Source organism: Microcaecilia unicolor, chromosome 5, assembly GCF_901765095.1.
Source record: "Microcaecilia unicolor chromosome 5, aMicUni1.1, whole genome shotgun sequence".
NCBI lineage: Eukaryota > Metazoa > Chordata > Amphibia > Gymnophiona > Siphonopidae > Microcaecilia > Microcaecilia unicolor.
Genome location: NC_044035.1, coordinates 250,773,364 through 250,798,811, shown reverse-complemented (window position 1 = coordinate 250,798,811; position 25,448 = coordinate 250,773,364). Strand labels below are relative to the sequence as shown.

General features: G+C 42.6%; 1 protein-coding gene across 1 annotated transcript in view; it reads right to left on the bottom strand.

Annotated features, from left to right (window-relative positions):
• Positions 1 to 4,444: 4,444 nt before the first annotated feature.
• NDC80 (NDC80 kinetochore complex component) overlaps positions 4,445 to 25,448 on the bottom strand; it is a 296,861-nt gene continuing 275,857 nt past the window's right edge. Inside the window, 3 exon segments of the mRNA XM_030203978.1 lie at positions 4,445 to 4,884; positions 5,082 to 5,184; positions 8,997 to 9,127. Of these exon segments, the coding sequence (XP_030059838.1) occupies positions 4,747 to 4,884; positions 5,082 to 5,184; positions 8,997 to 9,127 (372 nt within the window). The 3' untranslated portion in view covers positions 4,445 to 4,746.

The following is a 25,448-nucleotide window of genomic DNA, read 5'->3' as shown; positions in this document are numbered from 1 at the left end:
ACAGCACTGAAATTCAAACAACAGAGATATAATATGATGTAAGCATATGATGGAATATTTAATAAGCACACAATTAGAACATTCAAATAACATTGCTATGAAACTGTGAAAACAACGTATGACCACCTCAACTTCCGGAAATCATTAAAAACTAACCGGAAATCATTAAAAACTAACCTGTTCAAAAAGGCATACCCTACCGATCCAACTTAAATGCCTGGACTCCGCAACACAACAAAACCACAGCACGTAATGGACACAACGAACTCCTCCGCTCTATGATTCCCCAAATATGTCTATTCCACACGAACCTTATCCTATCACATCACTTTGTATTTGTTCATACCGGAGTCGGCGAACACCTCTCCAATACTATGTAAGTCTGCAAATAGGTGGGAAAATGTGGGATATAAATAAATAAATGATACTGCTTTTCTACAATACATGATTCATAGGGCTGTGTACTGAAATCCTAACACAATCTCCCCCCCCCCCCTTTTTTTTAAACTTTCAAGCATGTTTTCCTCATATATCCAGACGTGAAAAAAAGATATTTAATTGTTACGCTTACATCATCACTGTATGCACTGAACACAGAGGGGAAGGATCACATCATTATGTATCTAGGAGGAGAGGGACAGGGAATGGTGAATGACCAATGAATGTCCATGTAGATAAGTCCAGACACAATCTCTTTACCTTTACACTGTACAGGCACTGTACACTGTAAAGTGGTAGTGCTCAGTTTTGGCTTTAAACTGACACAACACATTTCTACCTCACTCAAACTCACAGAAAGTTATTTTTTTTTCCTAATGGGATGATCCAGACCTATGTGTTTTTTTCCTTTGTATGCAGGGTCTTGGAGATATGTTTTTTTTTTAAAATACTTTACAAGAAACAGTAGTGGCTAATGTTTTTTTTAGTTGCTGTAAGAAACAATTGGAAAAAGACAGATTATATTTCTTTTTTTTTTCAGGACCTAATGTTTTGCACCCTGTTCATGACAAGGGTGCCCTGTATGTAAGGAAACGGATGAGGGTTCTGGGTTTGTTATGATAATCAGTTTTTGTCAGTAGGGAGAGGGAGTCTCCCCTCACACAGAGGAGAGGGGTAATTCTTCGAGTGTGTGTGTATGTATGTGTGTGTGTGATTGAAAGAAAAAGATGATGCTATAAGCTGAGGGGTTGCAGAGGAGAGGGGAGTGGGGGATTCTCTGTGGCCCATAGATGTAGTTTTTTTTCAAAGACAAAAAGAGTCCTACAAAAACGTTTTCTTAGTCATGGCAAGAAATTAAGCCATAAACCACAGTGTTTAAATGACAAAAGAAAAAGATAGAAAGAGGCACAAATGTAAAAACATTGTGTGTGCAGACACGACACAATGACAAATTGAATGGGAGATCTCTCCAAAAGTCCTATATCAGTGCTGTTCTTTGTGACTCATTCATGCCAGATTTTTTAATGCCTCAGACTCTCTTCATACTTTCTTCTAGTGCCATTAATGATAAATGCTATCCCAAAAGGCAAGTCACCTATACTTGTATGTTTCTCTCTTCAAAATCTGTCACCCCCGTCATCTCTTTTTTTTCTGCAAAGTGATCTAAGACGTTATAATATATTCCAACTATATGGCCCTCCCAGCTAATCACTCCCAGTTGTCTTGTCTTCTCGACAAGCTCTTCTTTCTACTTAACTAATGCCTGCACACTATAATGTCTTTCAGGTCCTTATCTCATTGGACTCCAGCCACAGATGTGCTCTATCACCATTAGTGCTCTGCAAACTTTTGCATAGTCACAGCACACTCCTATAATCCTCTTTTAGGACTCCTCTCACTCTGATAGAGAACAGACCATGCAGGAAAAAAACAGAGGGCTTATTGCACTTAACAGCTCTTCCACCATATTTCTCATTTGTTTACTTTGCCACTGCAGCTCCTTCATCACTTCTTCCCTCTGTTCATCTCATCTCTAGCTCCTCCAGTCTCACTCTGCTCTCTGCCATTTCCTCTCAGACTGGCTCACTGTCACTTTAATGTCTTCCCAGATCAAAGCAATGTCACTAAAGATCCCAGCCAGCCACAACGGTTTGTCTTTTTTCAATAATTCCTTTCTCTTGCTCATGACCCTTATATAGCTCTCCTTGTGCTCAGACGGAGACAAATTGCCCAGTCTGCTACCTCGCTAGCTGCCACATGGGCTGTTCTCTCCACCTCTGATATCATAGCATGATCAAAAATCTCCAACCTGTTGTACATCATCAGCATTACTTAGCACTTCCAAGTTACTTTTGGGACTTTTCTCTCGCTGAATATTGGATATGTTTTAAACACATCTCTCTCCTGGAGCACATTTTCAGCTGTCACTTCCTCTTCTATTCAACTTTATTTGGGGCTATGCTTGTTACAACTCTCCCATGAACACACTTACCTTTGTTGAAAGATTTACACAACAGAGGTGAATCACCCCATGCCCTATCATATGAAATATTTTGGTCCAATTCCCAAAATTAACTCTAGTATTCATAATCATAGGAGTAGGGCAAGAGGTTTTCCCAGTCATTCTAACACAGATACATAGTAGCCAGACTTATACACACTACTGTGTTCATGACAAGGGGCTATAAGATTACAATTTCTTCCATAGTCACAAGATTATGAAGGCAGATAAGGAGCATGCAGGCAATATGGTTTGGTAATTTTTATTTCTTGTACAACATCATATATCTCAGATGATCTGTAGCTTAAATTTTACACCATTGCAACTAGGTTACTACTGCAATAGCTTGAGCAAATATGGGAAAGGGTGATTATAAAACAGGGAAAAGCTGTGGATTGCTACTATAACAAAGTAGAAACCAATTCCAGTTGAGTTAAGAGTTCAAAGGAGCAGGAGAAAACTGCTAGACGTTAAAAAAAATAAAATTAAAATAAGAAGGGCACACACAACAGCAGGGATAGCTATATTTAGAAAATGTTCACTGTAAGATACCATATTGCCATACAAGTGCTAACATATTACCTTGATCATTAATCCCTTTTATGGGGGGAAAAAAACTTGCAGAAAATGCTAGTCTCCCAACTATACATGTTTCTCTACTTAAGCAAAATGGATGAAATAAAAAAAGATGCCACAAATACAGTTTGTCATTTATATATTTTTCAATAAATTTTACAAAATCTAAAATCTAGATACTAATACTGAACAGAAAATGAAGCCAATGTATATATTACAGGATACAGACCAGTTCTGGATCACTCTCTCTACCCAAAATATCTCACCTTACTACTCACTACTGCAAGGTATTTTTATACTTCATATTTTTAAGATTAATGAATAAACACTATATTTACAATATAACTACTCTGACAGAAGAAATCAGACATAGTACACGGATGCACATTCAAGCCAGTAAACTTCCTGTATTTTACAGGCAATTCTATAACCTAGGTGCCTGCATTTATATGCCCATTGCACACAAATATATAAAATATTAGCACATGCGTAAGTGTATACTTACCTACAAACGTGCCAACAGAGCACCTAAGTGCCATTCTACAATGGCTCGTAAGTGGCATAGCACTTAATGCAAATTATGTACATTCCTTCCACATTTATGCACTTGCAGTTACAGCAGGTCTATGACTGGTATAACTGTGGGTGTGTAAATGTTAGGTGTGTCCATACTGAGATCCACTTGCATTCTGTAACAAAATCGGGGCATCCAGACACTGTAAGAGAATAGGCTCTGACTGTGCAGCATTGGGCTGTCTAATGGAAGCATTCTGGTTGGGAGGGGCAACGGTTGGGAACGAGGTTTGAATGTTGGACAAGGAGATTTGTACTGCTATTGTGATTTGTTGATTTTTATTTTCAAAAAAGATAATAGAATTGTTCCCTTTATCTTCATACTAGCTGTTGAGGACGGGGGGGGGGGGGGGGGGTGGGTGTGTGGTTGAAAGCCCCCCCCCCCCCCCCGCCGCTGAGCTCGCCGCTGCCACTCCGAGGTCACCACTACGCCCCCCCCTGGAGTTGCCGCCGCCACCCCCCCCACCCGAGCCGGGCCCTCGCTTCGCTATTGAAACAGCGCGGGAACGCAGCACACAGCTCAGATGAGCAGCCGTCCTTCTTCTCTGCCTGTGTCCCACCCTTGTGGGCGAGGGCGGGACAGAGGCAGGGAAGGAAGGCCGACGGCAGGTCAGCTGAGCTGTGTGCTGCATTCCTGCGCTGTTTCTATAGCGGAGCGAGGGCCTGGCCCGGGTGGAGGGTGGGTGGCGGCGGGGAAGCGGTAGCGACGGTGGTTTCATCCCTCCCCCTGTGCAGTAGAGACCCTCTCTGTCCCGCCCCCGTCATCACGTATTGACGTGGGGGCGGGACAGAGAGGGTCTTTACTGCACATTTGCGAGTGAGTTCGGTCACTCGCCGTTTATATGTTTGATAGAAACATTGTATGTGACCCACATCATAACCAAAAATTAATATCTTCTGATAACAGAAAATGATTTGTGTGATCAAATAATCCCAACTGAATGGCAAATTAAGGCTCCAAGTACATGATGCTCTCCTACAGGACAGCAGGCAGTCACAGAAAATTTTGCATTCAACCCAATGATGTCACCTTTTATTAAGTTAATCTTTGTGCATTAGAGCATTCTCACAAGAAAAATGTACTATAGTTTCTGATCTATAGTACAGTAATGGATCATTTTCCAGAAGAAAGTCAGATGCGATATAAACCTTTTCTCTCATGCCTCCTGAAAATTTAGAGTCTTCTCTTTCTCTTTATATTTCTCCAGAACTTCTCTTAGGGTCACCAACAAATTGTCTTTTTTAAATTCTTCAAAGTCTTTGTTAGCCTTGATGCATTGCTGGGTCAGTTGATTCTTAGAAAAAATAAAAAGTTATAAGTAGTAGAGCATGGTCATCAATAGGAGGCAAATATTTTTATCCACGTCACTCAGAATGAGGTAAATTAAATTTTCTAAAAGAAGTGAAGCTAATGACGTACTATTAAAAACAAATTCATGCAGAGTAACCTTTGAGATTTCCAGATCTTCTCAAAGAGGGAAGTGAAATTTACCTCTATGGATTCTACATGAGAAGTAACAGATTCCATGATCTGATTTAACTCCTTTATTAACTGCCTTCCTTCTTCACATGTTTGCTGTGCAGTTAGTTGGTGTCTGCAAAACAGAATATCTTATTTAAAAGTAATAACAAAAAGGAAAAACTACAGTTAACGCTAATCTCATAGTACAACTTTCATAATTCAGATCAATATTTTCAGGTCTCAAGCAATGCAGGAAACCTCTGACACTTCTTTGTCAGATACACTCCAGCCACTCTGCACCTTAAACAGCACAGACACCATAGTTTTGTGGGACCTATTAGCTCTGTAAAGTTTATACCACAGAATGGCTGGAGTATGTCTGGCAGAGACATAGGTGTTAACAAGTCTCTTCCACACATATACGGTGTAATTCCTAAGTGGGTGCGCCAACATTTATGAACCAATTTTATTAGGATTAATTTACCACCTTTTTAAAATAATTCATTCAACGCTGTGTACAGTAAGAATAAATCAAACATAAGCAATAGACAATTACAGCAGAAAAATATTCAAATAACAATACAAAGCATAGCATAGTATACTACTTTCATTCTCAATATAATAAACAGAACATTTTAATAGACAGTGTAGGGTATAAACAAAGATGGAACATATAGATAGGTAACAGAGTAAGAACATAAGGTGACTAATTTAAAGAAAGTTGCACATGAGGTCATACAGATGATTAAACGTTATCCCAGCTAGGGTACGAGTGGATAAACATGTCCTGCTGCAGTATGTGCAGCCTGTCAATCCATGTGTGTGTGTGAGACTAAAAAAGTTAGTTACTTCTACCATTAAAGGCCTTGATGAAGAGCCAAGCCTTCACCTGCTTTTTGAAGTAGAGATAGTCTTGTGTTAAGTGAAGCCTTTCAGGGAGTGCATTCCAGAGTGTGGGGGCTACTCTAGAGAAGGCTCGCTTACGGGTATCACATTTTGGAATGTCTTTTGGAGACGGTGTGGTTAGGTATACCCCCCCCCCCCCCTTGGGAGGACCTTAGAATCCTTGGTCATCCTGTTCTTCAAGTACTCAGGGCCATTTCCTTTAAGGGCCTTGAAGATCAGACAGTTTTTAATTTAGCCCAGCCCTGTATTGTACTGGTAGCCAATGAAGTTTTTGCAAAAATGGTGTGATGTGGTCACGTCGCTTGCAACCTTCTATGAGTCTTGCTGCAGCATTCTGTATCAATTGGAGCTGGTGCAGACCCTTTGTAGTCAGTCAGAATAATGGTACAAACATGTGTAAACGCCAAACATCTGCCTAAGAGCTATTCTGTAAATATGTGCATATCTTATATAGCGTGTATTTCAGTTACACATACACATAAGGAGAGTCTGAGCAGAACTCACACTACAATACCAAAGTTACCACATGTCTCCAGTATTTAAGCATGAGCCCTTACACCAGCTCTCTGGCTACCTTAGGTTCTCACATCTAAAATACAGGTGTGTATTTCATTTGTCACTTTCATTTATAGAATAGGCCCCAATAGAAATACCTCTTAAATGAAGAATTAGTCTAAGCCATTGAACAGCATCTTGTTATTATTAGTCAATCACATGGTTCAAGTCACTTGCAAGATACCTCATTTCTTGAAAGACAATTTCTTGTTTCAGTGAATAGCAATTAGGGAGTAATTTAGCAAGGAGTGAAGGTGTAGCCTAATGGTTAAAGCAGTAAGCTAAGGAACAAGCAAGCCTGGGTTCAAATCCCACTGATGTTCCTCATGACCATGGGCAAGTCATTTAACCTTCAATTGCCTCAGGTACAAACTTAGATTGTAAGACCTCCAAGGACAGGGAAATACCTATTATACCTGAATGTAAGTCACCATGAACCACTACTGAAAAGGTATAAGCTGAATCTAAATCCAAATAATGCTCAAACTGTAAATAAGTTTTTTAATGTATAAAATTCAATGTTCGTGCAGTATGAGCTGCTCAATTTGTACAAGATTTGTACAAAAAGCTTATTTGAAAATTCTATTTATAGCATATGAAAGGCTGGACATTTACTTGTAATGATATTTTCTAACGAACACTTAAACAACATATAGTATTGTTACAACGTATTGGTCCTTAACTCTTAACATCCTGGTCATAATTTTCAGGTACAGCTTATCTCTTGAGTCATACTTTCCCTTGAGACTTTTTAGAGTTTGTTATATTTTAAAACACTAACAAAAAGGATGATGTAGCACATGAGCTTCTGAAACATCTATTTCTGTTGTTTTTTTTTAAAGGATTATCATGGTTTAAATATCTAATTTTCTCTAGGATCAATACAACTACTAACTCTCCGCTGAAGATCTTTGACCACTAACATCCATACTTAAAGAAAGACAGTGATTTGGTAGTAATAGTCTCTGATGCTCCTTAATAATTCTAAAACAAATTCACCTTTTATGTTTGATCAATGCATGGCTTTTCGATACCTTTCTGTAAGTACCTAAATAGTCTGTCTTTCAAGGATCATGTCCTATAAGGTAAAATATGAAAATCTCTGCTGCCCAAGATGTTGACTACTAGGAAAGCAAGGCCAAGGTGATAGTATTATGAACACGATATGTATTTCTGGGTGTGAATTTAGACAAACTTTACAGCATCTCTAAGGGTCAGATGCACTAAACCTAACGAGCCAGCAACATGGGTTTTAAACTGGTTCTAGCCAGTTTAGAACGCAAGTAGTAAACCGGGGATATGCACAAAAGGGCATTTCCTGTCACAGTAGCAGCCAACGAAAACGGTATGCAAATGAGCAAATTAGTATTAAAATACTAATCCGATGTGATGCACTACCGTTTTCCGAGGAAATCACTGTGGAAAACCTAACGGGAGGTCTGCACCTCCCGTTAGGTTTTTCTTGTTGGGGCTGCTGACTTTTTTATGACTTCCATTAAAAAAAAAAAATAGCGAAAAAACCCCGTCCTTGTCCACACCAACTACGTGGGTGCTGTGGGTACTTGAGCACCCCCAATAGTACACCCACCACCGGAGTTCCCTGGCAGAATTTTAAAAGTCCTCCCTCCCTCCTCCCTTCGAGTTAAAGGCCCCCCTCCTCCTACCTCCCTCCCTTCGAGTTAAAGGCCCCTCCCCCTCCCTTTGAGTTAAAGGTCCCCCCTCCTCCTCCCAGTTCCAGGCCCCCCTCCCTCCCTCCGAGTACCAGGGCTCCCCTCCAAAATGTAAAAGTCAAACCTGGTCGGGGTTAAGATGGCGGCAGCAGCAGCAGCGGCGGCAGTGAAAAGCTTGGTGTGCCTTCAATCTTCCCTTCTGTCTCTCAGCTCTGGTCCCGCCCTCATTGAGCTTGAGAGACAGAGGGAAGGCTGAAGGCACACCGAGCCTGCACGCTTTTCACTGCTGCTGCCGTCTTAACCCCGACTAGGTATGACTTTTAAATTTCGGAGGGAGGAAGGAAGGAAGGAAGGGGGGCCTTTAGCTCGAAGGAAGGAAGGAAGGCCTTTAACTCAAGTAAGGAAGGAAGGAAGGAGGGGGGGCCTTTAACTCGAAGGAAGGAAGGGGGCCTTTAACTCGAAGGAAGGGAGGGCGGGACTTTTAAAATTCTGGCAGGGAACTCTGGTGGTGGGTGAACTATTGGGGGTGCTCGAGCACCCGCAGCACCCACGGAGTCGGCGCCTATTTCGGGCAAGGGAGGGAGCTAAGCTCAGCGATTCCTGTCCTGTCTGACAGCGATTCTGTCAGCTGGCTGACGGAAATCGAATGCAAATGAGCTAAAGAGCGAGCAGCTCATATGCATGCGATTTCCTTGATGCATGCCCTTTCCTTACCGATTCGCTATGGGATCTGTAAGGGAAGGGATCTTCCGAGGACCTTAGTGCATCTGGCCCTAAGTCTAATCAAAAGAAAATAGTAATATGCAGCACTCACTGTGCCTGAGCTTCCTGCCACTCTTTTAACACTTCATCAAGGCCTTTATTAACTCCCGACTCAAGTAGCTGTCTATGTTTCTCCAGACGTTCAAACTCAGCTGCCCATTTTGTTTCTTCCGCTTCGGCTTCCTGTAACCAATGCAAGTTATTAATGAGCAATTATTACCACTGTTATGGGCAGTGATGAACAGCAAAGTACCCTGATTTTATGACCTGAGTCCATGGCCACTGTCTTCCAAGAGCCATCTCAAGCAGAAAACGGTGCCATTAAATAAAGAAAAAAACACATATATTGTGTATACACACGAAGCACATACTATGTGTAGCATTTTATTACGCATTTTAAGTAGAGAGGTGTGGTAGCCGTGTTAGTCCACTCTTAAAGGTTATCAATAGAAATGAAACAAAATAAAACATGGAAAAGAAAATAAGATGATACCTTTTTTATTGGATAAGTTAATACATTTCTTGATTAGCTTTCGAAGGTTGCCCTTCTTCATCAGATCGGAAATAAGCAAATGTGGTAGCAGATAGTATATATAAGAGAAACATCAAAGCATTACTTTGACAGTCTGACAGAGTGGGAGGGTGGGGGTATGCATGGGGACATCAAAGCATTTCATTGATATTCTAACAGAATGGGTGTTGGTAGGTGAGAGGACCTTGACCCTGGAAAAGTCTCCAAACTCCTGGAAACACCCCATTAATGTTCAGACAGATATCTTGGGATCTGCTATGTGTACTAGCAGATCATCAGCAAAAGCTGCTATTTTACACTCATGCTGGTTAACCTGTCCATTTTTATGTCAGGATGTAGCAGCAAGAGCAAGGGCAGGACTAGATCCTTGATAAAGCAAATGATACATACCTGTAGCACGTGTTCTCCGAGGACACCAGGCTGATTGTTCTCACGACTGGGTTGACGTCCACGGCAGCCCCCACCAACCGGAACAAAAACTTTGCGGGCGGTCCCGCACGCAGGGCACGCCCACCGCGCATGCGCGGCCGTCTTCCCACCCGTGCGTGACCGTTCCCCGCTCAGTTGAATGACAAGCAAAGGAATGAGGAAAAAAACACAACTCCAAAGGGGAGGAGGGAGGGTAGGTGAGAACAATCAGCCTGCCCTCCTCGGAGAACACCTGCTACAGGTATGTATATTCGCTTTCTCAGAGGACAAGCAGGCTGCTTGTTCTCACGACTGGGGAATCCCTAGCTCTCAGGCTCACTCAAAACAAGAACCCAGGTCAATTGAACCTCGCAAAGGCGAGGGTATAACAGAAATTGACCTACGAAGAACAACTAACTGAGAGTGCAGCCTGACCAGAATAAATTCGGGTCCTGGAGGGTGGAGTTGGATTTAAACCCCAAACAGATTCTGCAGCACCGACTGCCCGAACCGACTGTCGCGTCGGGTATCCTGCTGGAGGCAGTAATGAGATGTGAATGTGTGGACAGATGACCACGTCGTAGCTTTGCAAATCTCTTCAATAGTGGCTGACTTCAAGTGGACCACCGACGCTGCCATGGCTCTGACACTATGAGCCGTGACATGACCCTCAAGAGTCAGCCCAGCCTGGGCGTAAGTGAAGGAAATGCAATCTGCTAGCCGATTGGAGATGGTGCGTTTCCCGACAGCGACCCCTTTCCTATTGGGGTCGAAAGAAATAAACAATTGGGCGGACTGTCTGTGGGGCTGTGTCCGCTCCAGATAGAAGGCCAAAGCTCGCTTGCAGACCAATGTGTGCAACTGACGTTCAGCAGGGTGGGTATGCGGTCTGGGAAAGAATGTTGGCAAGACAATTGACTGGTTAAGATGGAACTCCGACACCACCTTTGGCAGGAACTTAGGGTGAGTGCGGAGCACTACTCTGTTATGATGAAATTTAGTATACGGAGCATGAGCTACCAGGGCTTGAAGCTCACTGACTCTACGAGTTGAAGTAACTGCCACCAAGAAAATGACCTTCCAGGTCAAGTACTTCAGATGGCATGAATTCAGTGGCTCAGAAGGAGGTTTCAACAGCTGGGTGAGGACGACGTTGAGATCCCATGACACTGCAGGAGGCTTGACAGGGGGCTTTGACAAAAGCAAGCCTCTCATGAATCGAACGACTAAAGGCTCTCCAGAGATGGCTTTACCCTCTACACGGTGATGGTAAGCACTAATCGCACTAAGGTGATTCCTTACTGAGTTGGTCTTGAGGCCAGACTCTGATAAGTGCAGAAGGTATTCAAGCAGGTTCTGTGCAGGACAAGAACGAGGTTCTAGGGCCTTGCTCTCACACCAAACGACAAACCTCCTCCACTTGAAAAAGTAACTCTTTTTAGTGGAATCCTTTCTAGAGGCAAGCAAGACACGGGAGACACCCTCAGACAGACCCAACGAAGCGAAGTCTACGCCCTCAACATCCAGGCCGTGAGAGCCAGAGACTGAAGGTTGGGGTGCAGAAGCGCTTCGTCGTTCTGCGAAATGAGAGTCGGAAAACACTCCAATCTCCACGGTTCTTCGGAGGACAACTCCAGAAGAAGAGGGAACCAGATCTGGCGGGGCCAAAAAGGCGCTATCAGAATCATGGTGCCGCGGTCTTGCTTGAGCTTCAGTAAGGTCTTCCCCACCAAAGGTATGGGAGGATAAGCATACAGGAGGCCGGTCCCCCAATGGAGGAGGAAGGCATCAGACGCATCGCCCGAGGCACTGGAGGCACCAAGCGTGAGTGTCGGTCTGCGAGATTTGCCGGCCGCACCGACCACACTTCTTAAATCCACTCGGGACCTTCGAGGACATCGACGGAAAAATCGCGTCGGCGAAGTCAAAGTCGTCGATGGTGGCGGTAAAAATCACACCTCGAAAAATAAATCGACCACGCAGCCACAACGAGGCGCCCCCGCTAAAAGTACGAGGGGAAAACAAAGTTGTTTTTTTTTTAAAAACAAAATAAAACAATCAAAGAAAACAACGAAGAAAACTCGCGTCAAAGGCGCGGTCCGGTTTCCGGGGCTGACAGAGAGAGAGAGACGAACACGGCTCTCTCCAGCGCGGAAAAGAAAAGACTGAGCGAAAACGGTCGCGCACGGGCGGGAAGACGGCCGCGCATGCGCGGTGGGCGTGCCCTGCGTGCGGGACTGCCCGCAAAGTTTTTGTTCCGGTTGGTGGGGGCTGCCGTGGACGTTAACCCAGTCGTGAGAACAAGCAGCCTGCTTGTCCTCGGAGAAAAACAGTCACACAGAGGTTTAAATTGTGAAATAAAACAATTTATGTGCAGAAAAAGGGGTAACCTGTTCTTTTCACAGGTCAGGAGAAAATAAACACACCAAAAATCAGTTCTTAAGTTCATAAAGTTCTCTCCCATGCCCTGCTACTGCATGGCCATGGCGTGCACTAGTCTGTCTCTCAAAAGGCAGCAAAAACAGTTTGTCTGTGGCCTGAAGTCCCAGAGTTACAGTTCTGTCTTTCAAAATTCAGCACAAATAGGCCAGGCTTGGCTCTGAATTCCAAAGTTACAGTTTCAGCAGGTTCCAAGATAAACTTGGCTTACCTGAGTACAGCTTCTGTAGTGGACATAAGAATAGGAGAGGTCACAAAAAGTGGATTATATATTCAGTATATTATTGTATATTTTATTTTCTGAGTCCAGTAGATGTATTTTTCATAATATCTTTTACAGACAGCTCAGAACACTGCAGCTAGACTCATATTCGGTAAAACAAAATATGAAAGCGCTAAACCCCTACGAGGAAAGCTACACTGGCTCCCACTCAAAGAACATATCACGTTCAAAATATGCACCCTAGTTCATAAAATTATTCACGGAGATGCACCAGCCTACATATCAGACCTGATAAGACTTACCACCCAGGAATGCTAAAAAATCATGCCGCACATTCCTTAATCTTCACTTCCCAAACTGTAAAGATCTAAAATACAAACTAACGCATGCGTCAACCTTTTCCTACCTGAGCACACAATTCTGGAACGCGCTGCCGCGCAACTTAAAAACGATTTATGAACTAGCTAACTTCCGAATTCTACTGAAGACCCATCTCTTTAACAAGGCATACAACAAAGATCAACAAATATGAACTCCTGTACACATATCCAGAACTGCCTTTACAATATTTGCTTGCCAAACTATTACCATGTTTTCTCATTACCATGTTACCCAAGATCCTTCTGTTATTACTAAATGTATATTTTCCTATATATTTTCTTATATATTTCTTACAATATTTGCTTGCTAAACAACTATCATGTTTTATGTTTCAACGGTTTTTATTGAAAACAGTGTACACTTTTATCAACAACAGATATTCAATATATACAACCAGTCATGAAACTCCATGCTATTCATACATCCAACAGTACGGGTCTACTGTTTTCTCGTATTTATTCCCTTTCTCCCACCCCCCCTCCCCCCCAAAAAACTTTCCCCTCCGCTAACCCTCCCCATCCCCTCCCTCCCCCATGGAAAACTCATAATCATCTTGAAGAAGAGATTGACCTGCATTCAGTATCAATATAATGTTTACAGCACATTAAGCACAAAGCTCTTACCCTTAGCTGATAAGGTATCTATATATTTTCCCCAGATCTTCAAGAACTGAGTTTTTCGTTTTGGGGATCCTCTGGTTTCTCTTGCCTCCCACATCAGCAGCTGGTGCACCATGTTCCGCCAGTGCCAAAATTCTGGTACTGCCTCTGAAGTCCAGTTTTGCAATATACATTTCTTTGCTAGCAGACACCCCTTACGAAAAAGTAATGTTTCCTCTGAGGTATTTCCTCTGAACGACCCATACATATCCAATAACATCTGTGAGGGGGTTCCTACTACTTCACAAGACAGCAAATTTGACAGATAAGTGGCTACTCTGGACCAGAAGCCCTGTATGGTCTCACAACTCCAAAATGCATGGTAAAATGTGTTTTCTGCATTTTTACACCGTACGCATATTGAATTTTGTGCTCCCCCAAATTTTGCTAATTGTACTTGTGTGAAGTAAGCCCTATGAAGTACTCGAAAAGCACATTCCCGATAATAGGCTCCACTAACTAAGTTTGCAATACCTTTCACTTGTCTGTTTATATCCCAGTTGGAGAGGCCTATTCCCAAATCTTTCTCCCACCGCTCTTTAACTGTTGTCAGATCTTTAGTCATCCCCACTGACCCTAATGCCTTATACACATCAGAGACGGATGGTTCGGTATCCGAAATTTCCTCAAAGAATTCTTTCAACCTAGACCCCGATTTTTGTTTCAGTTTCTCCCCATCTAAAGAATTTATAAAGTGCTTCAATTGGCAATAAGCAAAAGTGTCCCCCCATTGCAGCGACTCATTACCCAATATTTGCTCTTGCGGTTTTATCTGTCCCTCACCTCCAATTACATCGTCCAAACAAGTTATTCCTCTCTCCTCCCATCTTTTAAAAACTGGATTCTCCAAGCCTGACACAAACTTAGGATTCCCCCTAATAGTCATTAATTCCGTGATTCCAGTATCCACTTTCAAACAGTTCCCCAAGAACTGCCACGCGTCACGTAGCGGCATCAACAACAGACTTTGGATTAGATATCTAGGGATCAAAGATCGTTCCACCTGCAACAATGTCACCAAGCGATAGGGAGCATAAAATGCCTCTTCCATTTCTAGGGGGGTATATTTATTCGATTCAAAAAGCCAGTCTCTAATATGTCGCAGTAAACATGCCATATTATATAGTTTCACATTAGGCAAGCCTAGTCCCCCCTGTGACCAGCCCCCCCCCACAACAGCTGGAATTTAAGTTTCGCCTTTTTATTCGCCCAGCAGAATCTCATTACCAGTCGGTAGAAATTCGCCAGGTCTTTATTCAACAGCCGAAGGGGGAGGGTTTGCATAACATATAACCAGCGAGGGAGAATGACCATACGTATGAGCCTCAACCGACCTATCAAGGAGAGCGGCAATGCTTCCCATTTTTCCAGCTGCTGTTTGGTTTGCGCCAGTAGTTGTTGTATATTAAGTTTATAAAGATCCCTAGTCTTCATGGATAACAAAATACCTAAATAACGGAAGTGTCCACCTGCCCACCGCAATGGGAAGGTCCCAGGCCAATTTCTATTAATCGCTTCATCATTAGCCAATGCCTCTGATTTCTCTAGATTTAATTTGAGACCAGAGAAATCCCCGAATTCTTGAAATACCTCTAATAAAGTTGGCAACGATGTCTCTGGCCTCGTGATCACAACCAATAAATCATCAGCAAAGGCTGCCAATTTGAACTTCACCGTACCCAAAGTTACACCATGGATGTCTGCATTGGAATATACCTCTCTTATCAATGGATCCAAATACAGTGCGAACAATAACGGCGACAAGGGGCAACCTTGACGAGTGCCCCTCTCTATCCCCACTTTTTCTGAGCAGTTACCATTCACCATCACTCTCGCTTTTGGTGAAGAATACAGTGATTTAACCGCTCCCAAAAACCATCCGTCGAATCCATATTTTTCCAACACTGTAAACAGAAAATCCCATCTTACACGGTCGAAAGCTTTTTCTGCGTCAAAGCTTACTGTGAGTGCTGATCTATTTGCCCTACCAATCTGTTCCAAAGAGAGTAAAATTAGTCTACGATTCTTAGATACCGCTTGGCCTTTAACAAAGCCCACCTGGGTTTCGTGCACAATTCTTGGTAACACCCTACTCATTCTGTTTGCCAGTATCTTTGCGAAAATTTTAACTTCGCAGTTCAAAAGTGATATGGGTCTATAAGACTCAGGCAAAGTGACATCTCTTTTAGGCTTCGGAATTAATATTATATGTGCTATATTCAGTTGGTCTGGTAGTGACCCTTTCTCTACCTATTCATTATAGGCTTCAACCATGGGTGGTAAAATGGCCTCTCCCATCAATTTATAAAACTCTATCTTTAAACCATCCGGCCCAGGTGTTTTCCCTGATTGACTGCTTCCAATGGCCCATCCCACCTCATCAATAGATATAGGGGCATTAAGCTGTTCTCTCTCCCTATCAGTCAGTCTCGGAGAATCCAGATTGTCCAAATATAAAGTACTCGCCAGGCCCGAATCATCCCTCTCTGCATATAATTGCTGATAAAAGTTTTGAAAAATATCTCGAACCTCAGAGTCTGAATGGCACAGTTTACCTGTCTGATCTTTCAAGGCTGCTACTATGCGGTTGGCCTGTTTCCGAGCTATCAGTCGCGCCATCATCTTCCCGCCTTTGCCCCCAAATTTATATAATTGGAATTTATAGTAGGTTTGTGATTTCACCTCACGTTCATGAATTAATGTGTTTAGAGTCACCTGTGCCCCTAGAAGCTCCTTCCTAGTATGAACGTTTGGGTTTTCTCCGAGTCTTCTCCGTAAGCTACGTATATGGGCCTCTAATCTCAAAATCTCTTTATCCCTAGCTTTTTTGTAGTGACTGACATAACTGATCATTTCTCCTCTCATAACAGCCTTGGCTGCTTCCCAGTAAGAGGAGGCACTCTCAACTGAATATTCGTTGCTGGCTTTATATTCAGTCCAAACAACTAGCAGTCTCTCTTTGAAACCCATATCTTTAACTAGATAGCTCGGAAAAGACCACCAGCGCATTTTTTCCTCCATCCCCAATGGCTGCCAGTTCACCCAAACTTCTGCGTGATCTGAAATGGCGTAAGGTCCTATTCTTGCCTCTCTAACCCCTCCCATCAGTGATCGGGACATCAGTATGTAATCTATCCTCGATTGAGTATTGTGCGCCCTTGACATGTGAGTATAGTCCCTATCCTGCGGATGTAATACTCTCCATACATCTAGCAGATCCAATACAGTGCAGAGATTGGGCAGCCCTTTCGAGGGCCAATGCCGTAACTTGGGAGGGGGCTGAGAGTTGTCCATTTCTGGGTCACACACCATATTAAAGTCCCCTCCTAGCACCATTGGGATGGGATCTACCTTAGTAAGTGTATCCACCAGGCTTTTATAAAATGGAGCCTCAAACTGATTTGGGGCATATATACTTCCTAATAGTACCTGCTGTCTTGCTATTATTGCCTTACCAAAAATATATCGCCCCTCCTGATCTTTAGTTACATCACTCAATTCTGTCACCAGCCCTTTCCTGATTAAGATGGCTACTCCTCCCTTTTTCCCCTTAGCTGGTGAGGCTACACAATTTCCTACCCACCATCTGGCCAGTTTTTCATGTTCCTTATCTGAGAGATGTGTTTCTTGTAAAAGGGCTATGTCTACGTGAATTCTTTGCAGATATTTCAGGATTTTTTATCTTTTAATGGGTGAGTTAATACCACCCACATTCCATGTTACTATTTTAATCATTTAAGGGACATAGAAACATCCTATTTGCCATTGAAACCTTTTATCTTCTGACAGAGGCCACCCCAGCCCATGGCCTCCCTCAGCTACTTCAATGTGCCGTTTGTACCAATTCCTCCCTTGGGTTGATGTTTTCTTATTTCTCTTTACCTCTGTAATGCTCCAATTTTCCCCTTGAGTTTTCCTTCCTGCTAGCGTCTGCATCCCATTCCCTTGAAACCCCCCCTTCTCCTCCCATATCCCCCTCCCCATCCCCCTTTGTCTTCCCTCCTACTTCCCCTCCGAGGAACCAGTCACATGTGACCCCCCCCCTTGCTATTTCCCATCTCTTAAACATTTATTAATTTGTGTTCTCATATTTGTATGTAAAGGCTTTTTATATAATCCCATTATCTCCCTATTCCCCAATTTTAAAGTTTAAGATTTTCTCATATGTTATCCCGCAAATTTTAACAAATCATGTGAACCTTCTTAAAATTTCCTATAACTGTCAAACAGATCTACTATTTCAAACATTTTTAGGTTATTCTACCAGTTCTGTAAAACCACAATGAAATATGGGAGCAAGAAAAACATTTATCTCAGCTCTCTTCCGCTTGTTGTCATATCTTCTTACGTAAGGTTGTCTCCCAACTTTAACAAAGTGTGTTTCTCCTCCCTTGTGCTCATCACAACTGCTGGGGCAATCATCATTTACTCTGTCGTCGTAGTTCTGTCAATTAAGCCATTTGTACTGTGGATATTCTTCAAGCCAGAAGCATTTGTTTCTTGTAATCCGTAATCCTCTTATAACAAGCTCTTTCCCTCTTGCAGCTCCCCGAAACACTTCGGTCGTTGCCTCCATATTAGTATGCTGTCTCTTCATATATGTCCAAACTTGCTCTTACATACAGCACAACCCTCCCGCTGGGACAGTTTAGCTGAAGACATCAAGTCTACAAAGTTTTAGATGGCTTCTCCATTGCCTATTGATCTGTAACACCAAATTAGCTCCTATTAGATGATCTGCCTGGTAGTGCTCCTCGAGTCTTTTGCCCTGGAGTCATCAGCAGCCCGCATTTGTAGGCTTGTTTGAGTTGTTTTGTGTATTACAATTGTCCTCCGCTTACCGCCATGCCAAAGTAACATTTACATTTCAGTGGGTGATTTCCAATTGTAGCTTATTCCTTCAACTTCCTTATTCATCTCCCGTCTGCAGCAGCTGTTTAACAAAGTCTTGCGCTGCTTGTGCTGTTTCGTAGGTTTTCGTAGTGGACTGATGGGTTACCCGTAATTTCGCTGGATAAAGCAAGGCAAATTTAACCTTATGTTGGACCAGTTGGGAGCAAATTGGTGAAAAGTTCCTTCTCTTCGCTGCAACTGCCACCGGAATAGTCCTGGAAGCAAAGAATTTTTTGATTGTTATATCTAAGAACCATACCTCCTCTCATAGCTTGCAGTATCGCTGTTTTTTGGGCAAAGTTAAGGAAACGGCAGATAACTATTCTGGGTCTGGCGTCACCCGATCTTTGTATCCCCATTCGGTGCGCTCTCTCAATTTGCAAAGGGCCCATCTCTGTGTTCAATTTCAGTTCTTTCATCAGCCATGTTTCAAGAAAAGCACGTAGATCTTTATCGCGGATTTCTTCTGGGAGCCCAACGAAGTGTAAGTTATTACGTCGGGATCTATTTTCTAGATCCTCGAGTTTCTCAGCTTGTTCTTCTACCAGCTTTTGAAGTTTGGCACATTTTTCTTCCACGACTCCTGTTCGGTCTTCCAGGGCCCCCGTGCGTTGTTGGTGTGCTACAAGGTCTTGACTCAGTTGCGCCATATGGTGTTGTAATCCCTCCAACTTTGAATTTAAGCCTTCTAATTTTTTTTATCTAGGATCGCCTCCATCGCGGTCGTTACCTCTCCCACGATCTTCGCCGCCCATGCCGACCCGACTGCAGAGATTGGCGGGCTTGCTGGGGCCGCCATTTTGTCCTCCAGCGCTTTGCTCTTGTCTCTGTCTTTTTTTAGCGATTTCGTCGCCATAGTTGTCTCCAATCTCTCTTTCGACAGCGGTATCTTACTGTGGCAGCCTTCCGCTGACAAATGTATAGGTTCACGTCGTTTTTAGAAGTTGATTCGGCGGGAATTGCAAGGAGGTACCTGGAGCTAGTCTAACATCGACCGCTCCGGTACATAGCGTCACGTGACCTCCAACTATCATGTTTTATCATTATCATGTTACCCAAGATCCTTCTGTTATTACTAAATGCATACTTTCTCATATATTTCCACTATTCATGATGTATTGTAAGCCACATTGAGCCTGCAAAGAGGTGGGAAAATGTGGGATACAAATGCAACAAACAAATAATAAGATGAATGGATAAAAATTGACCATGTCTTTTGCAAACAGATTGTTTTATTTATATATGTATATTTTTATTTATACATATTTCTTTTAGAATCCTGAGGCAAGCGCCGAAACATGGCTGCTGTGTCGAGTCTTTTGGTGTATTTTCAATAAATTCTTAAACATAAGAACTATTGCGTCTCCCTTATGTCTTTTGGAAGAGCCCATTTAGCCTACTCTTTGGATTGCGTGAACATTAGAGTAGCCATACTTGGTCAGATCAAAGGTCCATCTAGCCTAGTATCTTGCTTCCAACAGTGGCCAAACCAGGTCACAATTACTTGGCAGAATCCCAAATAGTAGCAAGATTCCATATTACCAATCCCAGGGCAAGAAGGGCCTTCTACCAAGTCTACCTCAACAGCAGACTATGGACTTTTCCTCCAGAAACTTGTCCAAACCTTTTTTTAATCTCAAATATGCTAACCAGAGCATAACTATTTGTCGAGTGAAAAAAAAAAACCTTTTACCTCCTTAAAAAAAAAAAAAAATCAATTCACTTGCACCCATTCTACACCACTCAGGATTTTGTGGTCCCCCCTTGGCTGTCTTTTCCAAGTTGAAGAACCCTAACCTCTTTAGACTTTCCTCATATGAGAGGAGTTCCATCCCCTTTATCATTTTGACTGCCCTTCTTTGAACCTTTTCTAGTTCCACTATATCTTTTTTGAAATACAGTGACCAGAATTGCATGCAATACTCACTCCTGCCAGAATCCTGCACGACTGTATAGCACAGAATTTGCCAGTTGTGAAGAATTTACTTTTGTCATGCAGAATCTTTACCATGGTCCCCATTCCCGCAGTGCAATGCAGTATAGCGGGAACAGGGACTACAGTAAAGGCCGGCTGGCCATTCCATCCCTTGAGCCTCAGTGGGCCCTCCCTGGTCCTACCTTAACATGCCATAGTGGTCTAGTGGCCTCTTCAGAGGCAGGAAAGAGCCCTACTCTTTCCTGCCCACTGCCGCCGCACTTACCGGTACACCACTGCTTCCTCAAAATGGTCACCGAGACTTCAAGCGGCAATCTTGTGAGGCTACCATAGGAAGTCTTGGTGGCCTTTTTGAGAAAAGTGGTGGTACCAGGAATAGCAGTGGCAGCAGGCAGGAAAGAGTAGGGACTCTTTCCTGCCTTAAGAGGTACTCCTGATGTGCATCTCTGCAGCTCCTCCCATGCTGGACCAATGTATGGGGAGGTGGGGGGGCTGGAAAAAGATGATCAGTATCTATGGGGGTGGGTGGGACTACATAGCTTCTCCCAATTATAATGGACTTTTGTGGAAAATGATTGATTTTTCTTTGAGAATGAGATCTCAAATATAGAGAAGGGTGTCAATGATTAAAGTTATTTGGTGTTTGGAAGGGCAAAGGTTATGTACTAACGCCAAACAGATTTTCACTAACTTTTAAATACATGACCTGTTTTGAAAAATGAAAGGAAAAAAAAACAACCAACCAACCAAAACAAAAAACACCTGAGAAAGCTAGAAAGATAATGTCTGGTCTTGACTGCTGCCAAACAGAAAAACTATTTGTTTTCCCCACAAATTCAGCTTAGTTGAGCTCTGCATGAAACCTTTAATTAGTAAAAAAAATAAAAAAATTCCTGTGCTACCAAGACAGAAGTCAGTCACACTTACATGTAGATTCAGTCCTGGATGAGATCAGTGCCCATGCATAAATTGGGAAAGCTTTGAAAATACTAGAAAATATTACAAAAATTACAAATATGGATGGTATCTGAACAGGAAGGGGAGGATGGGAACAAAGGTGGATGGGCTGTGGGTGCAAAAATATTGTTTAAAGAAACTTGCAAAATTTGTGGAACAGAATTTCAAAATTTTGGGCGCACAATCTCGGCAGGAGCAAATACTCAAGGTGAGGTAGCACTATGAAGCGATACAGAGACATTATAATACTCTTCTTCTTATTTTCCATCCCTTTCCTAATAATTCCTAGCATTGTTTCCATTTTTGGCTGCCGCCACACAGTGGGGCAGAAGATTTCAGTGTTTTGTCTTTGATGACACCTAGATCTTTTTCTTGGGTGCTAACTCCTAAGGTGGACCCCAGCATCAAGAAACTATGATTCGGACTATTCTTCACAATGTGCATCACTTTATAATTGCCCACATTAAATTTCATCTGCCATTTGGATGCCTAGTTTTCCAATTTCCTACGGTCTTCCTATAATTTTTCACAGTCCGCATGTGTTTTTTTTTTTTTTTTATATTTGTTGTTTATTGGCACAACTTCATACAATGCAAGATATTGTAATCACAACATTGAGAAAACGAGAACCTTTTCACAGAGAAACTTATCTTACAAAAGAAGAAATTTTCAAATCTATTCAAACATATGCCAAACCTATGATTTTCATTTTCTCCCCCCCTCCCCTCCCTCCTCCTTTACTTCCAAACAGGCTCTCCCATTGGTTCCCCTCCCCCCACCCTCCCCTAACAATTCAAAATCCTGCTTTTTGCTGTGGCAGTGAGTGAGTCCCAAAACGGTGACCAAACCTTACAAAAACGGTCTCCCCTTACGGAGGCCAGGTCCCGGACCCTCTGTTTCTCTACCGAACAGCACTGCATCATGGCGCTACGCCAGTGTGATGTGCAGGGGGCTTCTCGTCGTCCGCATGTGTTTTAACAACTTTGAATAGTTTTGTGTCATCTGCAAATTTAATCACCTCACTTTTCGTTTCAAATTCCAGATCATTTATAAATATGTTAGTTTTAAACAGTTTTTTATTGAACAATAAAACATTACAATCTTGACGTTGTGTGTCATGTTCATTTTTCCCCATTACAGAGTGTCTCATCTCTCTTTTACAAAAACAATGTCATTTCCCCAAGTACATTGATCTCCCAAACTAGTTCCCATCACCAGAACATTAATACAACAAATTAATGATGAAAATAAACCGGCCTCACAATCCTGTCCCCATCTACTTCCATAGGCTCACATGGGCCGTATTCTGCGAGTATTATTAACATCTCTCCAACAAATAAACGAGAATTCTTACTTCTATTGTTATCCATCTCTCAAGTGTCATTGATCAATCACATTCTTAAAATTGTCAATTTCTTCCCCCCTCTCTCCTATGTACCCCACCCTCCCCCCGTCCCTCTCTCTTCCCCCTCCCCCCTTCCCAAAGGTCAATTCTCTAAAAGCTGGGTATGACTGTCACCAGATGTAATAGGTTACACTCTATCAAAAGCCCCCTAATTGGTTGAGAACTGCACTGCGTGCTCGTGGGGCCAAAACTTGTATATAACATTTCCATATTAAATAGAACTCCTTTTGTCTCTTAACTTTCCATTGCGCTTCTCGTAGTTCCATTAGCAATAACACATGGAGTTTATTGCGCCACTGCCAATATGTGGGAGCCTCTTTTTGAACCCAATTGGCCAGAATACATTTTTTACCTATTAGAAACGCTCTATACAACAGTAGATTGTGATGTACAGCACCAGAACCCCCCAGCGACTCCTCCCCCAACAACACACTCTCTGGTCTCATTGGTATGTGTTTATTCAGTATGTATTCCATAGAAGTACCCACCCTTATCCAAAAGTGCTTTATCTCTGGACAGTCCCACATGGCATGAAAGTATGTACATTGTGGCCCTCCGCACTTACCACATTGTGATGAATCCACCCCTCCCATTTTATATAATCGAAATGTGGAGGTATATGCTCGGAATAGCACTCTGCCTTGACATTCCCTAAAGTCTGCATTGCTTATTCTCTTTGGTATCTGCCGCATGCTTCTCAATAATCTTTGTGTAGTGATTTCTTTTTGTAAATCCTCTGACCACTTCCCCACCAAGTGCGTCAGCTTTCTATGTGTAGTACTTTGCATTAGCCTTTTATGTAGTAGTGAGATAGAGATTGCCTCCTCATTGGGCATTTCAAAAAGGTTTTCTAGCATGGTAAGCACATCTATAACAAGAGATTGATGTGGGATACTGGCAATGTAATGTGAAATCTGGTGGTATGCAAATTTGTCCATCCACATTAAATCTCCCAGTCCCAGAGAATCCAAATTTATGATATTCCCTTCAGAATCTACTATGTCTTGTAAGAGAATGATCCCTTTTTGTGACCATCGTTTGAATCTGGGGCTTTCTATACCTGGTAGAAACTCTCCATTCCCTGTTATAGGTAAAAGTCTGCTATGGTGTTCATCGAACAACCAAAACCGACTCAGTTCTTTCCATACCATTCTAAGGGGTCTGATCACTATATTCCTACGTAGGTATGTTGGCAGTGCGGTTAACCGTGCCTGTAATACATATTGTAATTTCAAGGGGTGGACCCAATCTTCTTCCATTTTCCTCGGAGTATAATATGAGGTTCCCAACATCCAATCCCCTATGTCTTAGCAAACATGCTTTATTATATTGACGTAAATCCAAGACCCCAAACCCCCTCTATCCCATGGGTCCATCAAGTTTTGCCAGCTTATCTGTGGTCGTCTTTTATGCCAAAAGAATTTGGAAAGGAGGCCCATCAACTTTTTCCAATCCCGTTTAGTCAGATAAATTGGCAAAATCTGAAAACAGTAAAGCCACCTTGGGAAAAGTATCATATTGAACAATGAAATCCTCCCAGATAGTGAAATTGGTAAATTGTCCCACTTCTCTAACATTTGCTTTGTGTATGCAAATAATCGAGCCACATTTAGTTGATATAAGTGTACTGGATCTCCCGGTAACTGCACTCCAAGGTACAGAAATGAGCGATCCGTTCTCCTAAAAGGACAGTTTAAGCGTGTCCACTCCTCATCTGACATCCACAATGGTTGGACTTCAGATTTATCTAAATTCAGACAAAATCCTGAGAAATCCCCATATTCTTTAAATATTTCCAAAATAGCTGGCAGTGACTCTTTTGGGTTCTGAAGGATGACCAAGAGATCATCCGCAAAGGCAGAAATTTTAAATTGCTCGGTTCCTAGATAAACTCCCTGTACAGTCTCGATGCTCGTGATGTCCCGGATTAAAGGGTCCAACACCAATACAAACAATAAAGGGGAGAGGGGGCATCCCTGTCTTGTACCTCTAGCTATGGGAAACTGGCAGGAAGTCTCCCCATTCACTGACACCTCTGCCACTGGATTCTTATATATTGTTTGTATGGCCCTCTTAAAAAATCCTCCAATTCCGTAGGTCTCCAAGACTGCAAACATGAAGTCCCACCTCACTCTATCAAATGCTTTATGCGCATCAAAGCTGATAAGTAGTGAGGGGGTACTCCCATACTTTGCCTGTTCCAATGCTAGTAGTATTTTTCTCAAGTTCTTTGCCACAGAACGTTCTCGGATAAATCCCACCTGTGGGTCTAGCACCAATTGTGGAAGAAACCTAGCCAGCCTATTAGCTAAGATCCTTGCAAATAATTTAGCCTCAAATGATAATAAGGATATAGGCCTATAAGATTCTGCTCGGCTCGGGTCTTTTACTGGCTTTAGTAAAACAATTATCTGTGCTGTCCTCAATGAGCTCGGCATTTCTCCTCTGTGCACATGTGAATTGAATACCTTGGCCACACACGGTGCAATATCCTACACTAGAATTTTATACCACTCTGCCGTAAATCCATCCACCCCAGGTGATTTATATAGGGAACTAGCTCTTATGTTCCAACTGACTTCGTCTTCAGTAATATCCGCTTCCAAGATCTCCTGTTGTTGTCTGGTAAGCTGTGGAAGCTTTTGTCCCTCTAGGTATGCTTTCGCCTCTA